Genomic DNA, 6574 nt, shown 5'->3' on the forward strand with positions numbered 1-6574 from the left:
ATTCTGAAGTCGAGCCCATCGAGTCCCCGACTGTGCCGTGTCGGTCATTATCGCCATTGGGGGCACGGAGACCTGCCATGGGCGTCTCAGGTACTGTTGGTTGGTACCGTGCCAGAATCTGGTATTTGTCTAATGCACGACACACAATGTCAGGGAGGCTGCCAAAGGGGGTATGATCCTGCTGGTAGTGGCTGTATGTGGAAGAGAGAGACTTACACATGCTCTGTGAAATGTCACGCCCTGGCCATAGAGCTTGACAGACAACCAAGTACTGTGTTATAAAATTGCAACGCTTCTGACGTGCCTTGCGGAAATCGACCCGAGTGAAGTTGTCATCCTGCTCCCAAGTCATAATTTGGGGGTGAAATCCAGATCGCACCCGCTTTTCACATGGCTCTTTCTCTTTCGTATTACAGCTCTCTTGATTTTGTGACTCGATTCTCTCACCGCAGTCTGGGCAATTGAAACGGCGGCTGTGATGACGTTTAATGTGCTCACTACTCCTTGATTAGTATACGGTTTCTGGTTCTGTGCTGTGTATCCATCCGGAATGAGTACTTCAACTTCGCTATGCCCTTGAAGGCTGTCTGCACGCACGAGCTTCCCATTGCTTGTTCTTCCGATAAGTAACGCTGCGGGTCGAAAGCAACAAACGGGCAAAGGAAGACTTCGGCATTGGGTGGGGACACCGGCGGGTGAACCATCGGCACTGCGACTCCAGGGCGGGGGAGCAGCCGGGGAGCACGCCTGCCCCCGGGGCGTCCATGGGCATCAGCCATGGCTAGTTGGGTTATTATCTTCCGACTTCTCACGTCGAAGCGAGTCTCGGAAGTAGTTTTCAACGAATGGACCTTGCGATTATCTCACAGATCCTGCGACAGTTCTCCTCGCGTGTCTGTAATCGCTTCCAGCCACTGGCTTCCAGTGCGGTATCTAAGAACAGTAATTCGGTGACAGCGGAGGACTGTTGGGTCAGGAGCCAACTCCCGAGCATGAACGAACGGGCGGGCGGCTTGGTGGTGCCAATGTTTGTTGGTTCGCTGTTGTCTTATTAGTGACCGGCGGCCGGGCAGCCGGCCGGCTCAGCTAGCATTGAAGGCGGAGGTACCTCGACGGTAGAGATGTGCACTTACTCTACACCACAGTCGCTCATGGCAAGCAGAGAAAGGCCGAATCAGTCAGCGGTAGATTAAGATATGTTTGATTCTGAGACGGACGGGAATTAAGAAGGAAGATGGCCCAGCAGCATGAGTACACTGAGTTGGCAAAATTTATAGTACCAACCTTGTGCCCAAATTTGCGGTGCGATTTCCTAACCTACCCCTACTGGCTCGTTGTTGATGCGGTGATGCTGCCTGCCTGGGGTGCCCTCTAGTCTAAGGCGCAGGAGAGACGATCCGGGCGTATTGTCGCGTGGAGCTGCCTTTCTCTCTGTTTCCAACGAACCGGCTCTATCAAACGAACTGATACTATCTCTTCTACATTGTGTTATCTTGAACCAGGAGTAAAATCGCATGCATAGTTTACCGAGCGTTGCCGATCAGAATAGCTGGCCCAAATCTACGGAGCAAGGCCTGGCACGATGTCACACTCCTCTGTCCACTTGGTTTCACGGTCGGATTCTATGCTTGGTAGGCAATGCAAAAGCTCGGCAATTCTTCATTTTCTCATTATCTTCCTTTCGGTCCTACACGAATGGCTCTGCGTCTTGGTTCTCAGCCAGGTCTACAAGGTGGGTGAAGGTGCGAAAGAGGTAATGCCATTCTGCGTCCGTGTAGCTCTCTGGTCCATTGTCGATCAAGTCATTGTTGACAGGTTCGTCTTCCATGATCTGTTCGTCATCTAGATCCTGCGGATACCCGGTATTCATGCTCTCAATCGCCGTCGCCGAGTTCAAAATCGAGTCGTCGCTGAATTTACTCCCAACCCCTGACGTAAACGCGTTCATGTATGCACCGCCTTGCTGCAGGTGTTGTTGGCCTGACTGCAGCTCTGAGCGCGATGTGGCCAGCTTCCTCATGCCCCTCGTGATCCCTTCACTACTACCGTAGCCAGAGTCCAACAAAGCACGTCTCTGGATACTTCCTTCTGGGGGCTGATAGACGTGTTGTCGAAGCAGGGCTGGTAAAGAAGATGGCGCTGTCGGTCTCATGCCGATCAGTGTTTGGCGCTCATTCCAGCGATCCATGGGTAGCGACAGGGCCAGACGGGGCTCTGGTTTATCGCCCTTCAGCGGCCAAATAGATCGGCGGATGATTTCGACCTCAGTCCCCAAACTCAGGCCAGCCCTCGCGACATATCTTTGTCCGTCCCAGACGAATTTGTTGCGGAAGTCCACTCTGGAATATCGATCGTACTGTTCAGGAGTCATAATGTACGGGTGGAAGGATGTGATGTGTGCGCCGTTCTTCTGGCACTCGTGCCCGAGGCGATGGGCCTCGATAAAGCCAGCAGGATCTCGGCACCCGCAACGAGCTTGACACTTCACACAGTTATAACTTGGCGAGTGGCATCTTTTCAGGTGATCGCTGCATCCATTGTTAGTCAATTTCCGCACATACTGTCAGGCAAACCACCAACCGCAGAGGTCCTATCTTGGAGAAAGGTTGCTTGCATGCCTTAAAAGGCTGGGTTGTTGCCATGTCGTAGAGCTCTCGGAACTCGTCTGCGAATATGCAACCGTACCATTCGCGCGCCATGGCGTGAAGATTGCCGGCGGGACACTTCTTGTGGTGGAGGTACTGTAACCCTGCCACGTCCGTCTGAAAAGGGCTGACCCTGTATTGTTGATCGGGTCAGGAACCAGGTCGATAGTCGCGCTCCGCAAGAGTCGACCCTCGATTCGGTGAACCCTAGCTAGCCTCGGTTGATGACACTGTTGAAGCTCTCAATTATCTCTCTCGACTTGTCGCAGTATTTCTGCTTCTGAGGGACACTCTTCCGCCTTGTTGTATCCAACTGCAAGTCGATCATTTACGCACAGGGACTCCTTTGGTATCTTCAGCCAACTGCCCAGCATGAACGAGCTAACACGCGGTATCGCGACCTCCTCTGTATACGAAACGTTACTGAAGAGATCTCAGTTCCTTTTCTCGCGTGTTGATACCTTGTTCGGTCTTACACCGTACCATTCCCCCCGTACATCTGTGTAAGGCAAGGACGAGAGTGATGGTTCGCAAATGCCTGACTTGGCGAAACTCAGCGGTAGAGAATCAATGTAGCGAGTGAAGAAGACGATGAATGAAAGTCCGGGCGATGATTGAGAGGCGAGAGCAAATTCCGGCTCTTTTAAGTCCATTTTCCACCGACTCTTCCCGCCCGTCTCTGTTCAGTGCGAGTTCTGAAGCACGAGCACAGAGATCGTGAGGGACACTTTACGAATGGTGTTCCATGCCCGCCCTCCATATCGCAAGAGCTTCACACCAAATCGCCGCCCAATTGACCTCCTCCTCGGCCCAAAAGCACATGCGCCCCCTCGTTTCTCCCAGGGTGAAAAAAGGTACCTGATGCGTGAAGCAGATGTACTCAGACTGAATCGATGCCCGGGAGGCTGCTCACGAGGCATCTCCCATGCCCATCGTGGAAGTCATTCTAGCTCCCTACATGCCGCCCAGCTGTGATGATTGGCGTTGAGGCGCAACCCGACGTCGAGCAGTCCGGCGCCTCGCCGCTGACCGCTCTTCGGATCACCGCTCGACTCCGATCAAGGCGACCGACGATCCATGGTACATTTGAGCCTGAAGGCTAGCCTCTACACAGCCACGGCCATTGGGAGCGTGTACAGATACATCAGATCACTGGAAGGTATCGCGAAAGACGTCGTTTCGTTTCAGGTTATCTCAGATACGTCGCGGCCAGATCTTGTGCCGCCGTACCACATGTACCACTCACTCAGCGGTAGATGAGACATAATATGCACAGCGTCTGGCCTGTGGCTCGTTCGCCCGCTCGCCCATTCTCCTGCCCTGCCACGCTCCCTACTCGCGATGCACAGCGCTCTTCTCCTGGTGGCCCATCTCCTCATCGCCCAGCACCCTGTCGCGCCCCGCCCCGCCAATGGTCTCCATACCGGCGACCTCGCGCGCATCATCGTCGTCCTCGACGTCAAAGCTCCGGCGCAGGCGCTCGGGACCCAGGATGGTCAGCACAATGACATAGGCGAAGACGCAGCCCATGAAGATGCAAATGACGCGGCCGTAGTCGTAGCGCGTCTCACCCTTAGCCGTGGGCGCCAGGGGGAAGTTCTCGCCGAGGCGCGACTCGATGGTCGAGCTCGCGCTCGAGGCGAGGTTGCCGAGCTGGTAGGCCGTGCCGACGACAAAGGTCCGGAAGGCGCCGGGGCTGAGCTCCATGAGGTGGATGGGGATGACACCCCAGGCGCCCTGGACCGCGAACTGCATGAAGAAAGCGGCGGCCATGACGCGCGAGTTCGAGACAAAGGTGTAGGGGTACAGCATGGCGCCGCCCATGACGCAGCAGCAGAGGATGCTGAAGCGGCGCCCAAAGATTTGCGAGCAGTAGCCGACGGTGCTGCCACCGAGCATGGCGCCGAGATTGGGCACGACCTGAGTGACGGTGACGAAGGTTCGCCGAGAAATTCAAACTGGTTCTTGAGCATGGTCGGGTACAGGTCCTGCGAGCCGTGGGACATGAAATTGAAGCCGGCCATGAGGAGGACGAGGTAGCTGAGGACCTTCCAGTGACGGACCAGCGCGACCTTGCCCTCCTGGAGGAAGGTCGACGTGACGGACCGCTGCGGGGAGCCGTCAGCGCTGGCTGTGGTCTCGTGCTGGTGGGCGGCGTGCTCGCGCAGGCGCTTGTGGGCGAGAAACGTCTGCGTCTCGGGCAGCATGAGTCGCCAGATGATGAAGAGGACGGGCGGGCAGGCTCCGAACCAGAAGAGCGGGCGCCAACCGTGGGGCGTCGTGTCGACGAGGCCCCTGGCAAACGCTGTAGCGAGCAAGTATCCAAAGGCGTACTGCGTGAGCACGTACGTGTCAGTGAGGCAAACAAATTGGGCAGCAGAGGAGCGCGAACTAACACCTTGTTGCAATATGCCGCTCATGAGGCCGCGGGCCGCTTCAGGGACATCCTCCAGCGCCGTGGCAGCGGCATTACCGTAGAGGCCGCCCATGGCGACGCCAAACAGTGCACGACACACCAGGAATTGCCGATACGTCTGGCAGAAGCCGGTTCCCTACCATCGCAAGTTAGCACGGGAGTTCACCGCAGCAACGTTCGACGTCGTGATGAGGCTGATTTCCACCCCCGGTATGCGCCCCCAGCGACGGACTAGGGCCATATTATAGGGCGATTGCGTGCAGCAAAGCCACCCTCTCCCCACGACCCATTGTGTATTGTTGCGACGAACAGGCGGCTGGGGACGGGGGTTCGTGTTCGCCTCTCTTGGTGCCCAACACGACGCAGCCCAATGTATCCCATGGGCTCAATCCGCGACCAAGCGGTGTAAGGAGATGACAACTCACCAGCTCGAGAATGACGAATAGCAGATTATTGACGACAAACGGCCACTTGCGACCGTATCGATCGGCGGCGATACCGAAGATGACAGAGCCCACAGAACGGAACATGAGCACCAGCGTGATGCCCCACGTGATGTCCGTCTTCGTCTTGCCAAACTCCTTCGCCAGTTGCGTCACGGTCAGGGAAACGGTGAAGAAGTCGAAGGCATCCCACGTCTGTCGTCGTGTTGTTGCGTCAGCTTCTATTGGTTCACGACCCGTAGGATGCCGTTTTCACCGTCACGACGAACAGCGCAACACCGTTACGAGGAAAAGGGAACGTGGCAAACATACCCAGGCGGCAAAGGCCACGCCGAAGAACGCCCATTGGTGGCGGTTCAGCATTCTCACGAGACGCCAGGGGTTCGGCGCGGCCAGCATCGGCGGCTTCAAGGTGCTGAACCTGGTCGCGAGGTAGCGGCCGGCCGTCATGTCGGCGTGCGATGCCTTGGATTCGTTGACCCTGGGCTGCGGATCGGGGTCGACGCCCATATTCTCGTGTGCTGCCATGTTGCTTCTGGATCTCAACGTGCCTCGACTCACTAGGAAGGAAAAGGATCAGTCGTGAAAGCTCTGAGGCACCAAACCCTCACGAGACACAAGCCAGAGGTGGCGGCCAGCTCTGATATAGCTATCATTTCATGGCGCGCGCCCACACGCGGGGTTCGTATTTCCCAACCCCAGAGGCATGACTCGTCGTGATGATGCAACACTGCACAGGCTGTCACTGGCAGGCGACCGTCTTTCACCGGCAGTGGGCTCTAGGAGGGTGTCGTCTGTCTGGGGCTGACGTCGACATGTCGCACCCGGCACGGAAGTGCCGAGAAAAGGCGGCCGGTGGCGGGTCCACGAAGGACGGCGCCAGCGAAAGGGCAGACACAGTAGTAAGTAGTCTCTCCTTTCGAGCCCCCTTCACCCCAGACACGGGCAGAAGAGAATAAGCTTCTCCGGGGCGCCCTGGGGTGTCCCACAGCCGCCAAATGTTGTTTATAGACAATTTTGGTATATAATTGACTTTTGTCCCTATCACGCGCGTGCCCTTTGTTCCCCCC

General features: G+C 56.5%; 3 protein-coding genes across 3 annotated transcripts; all 3 read right to left on the reverse strand.

Moving 5' to 3' along the window:
- Positions 1-779, reverse strand: VDBG_08457 (predicted protein; the record flags this gene model as incomplete). Its single annotated transcript, XM_003001366.1, has 3 exons — positions 1-118; positions 217-271; positions 598-779. Coding segments are annotated over 3 exons (354 nt in total), but the record flags the coding sequence as incomplete, so codon positions are not given.
- A 908-nt stretch (positions 780-1687) lies between these two features.
- VDBG_08458 (predicted protein) lies at positions 1688-2699 on the reverse strand (the record flags this gene model as incomplete). Its single annotated transcript, XM_003001367.1, has 2 exons — positions 1688-2482; positions 2562-2699. The coding sequence occupies 2 exons, from the start codon at positions 2697-2699 to the stop codon at positions 1688-1690; spliced, it is 933 nt and encodes a 310-aa protein (XP_003001413.1).
- Positions 2700-3977: 1278 nt separating this feature from the next.
- Positions 3978-6032, reverse strand: VDBG_08459 (sugar transporter family protein; the record flags this gene model as incomplete). The annotated part of the gene is made up of 4 exons (XM_003001368.1): positions 3978-4565; positions 4709-5197; positions 5487-5699; positions 5817-6032. The coding sequence occupies 4 exons, from the start codon at positions 6030-6032 to the stop codon at positions 3978-3980; spliced, it is 1506 nt and encodes a 501-aa protein (XP_003001414.1).
- Positions 6033-6574: the final 542 nt, after the last annotated feature.

The sequence above is a fragment of the Verticillium alfalfae genome, genomic scaffold, assembly GCF_000150825.1.
Source record: "Verticillium alfalfae VaMs.102 supercont1.12 genomic scaffold, whole genome shotgun sequence".
Taxonomy (NCBI): Eukaryota; Fungi; Ascomycota; class Sordariomycetes; order Glomerellales; family Plectosphaerellaceae; genus Verticillium; species Verticillium alfalfae.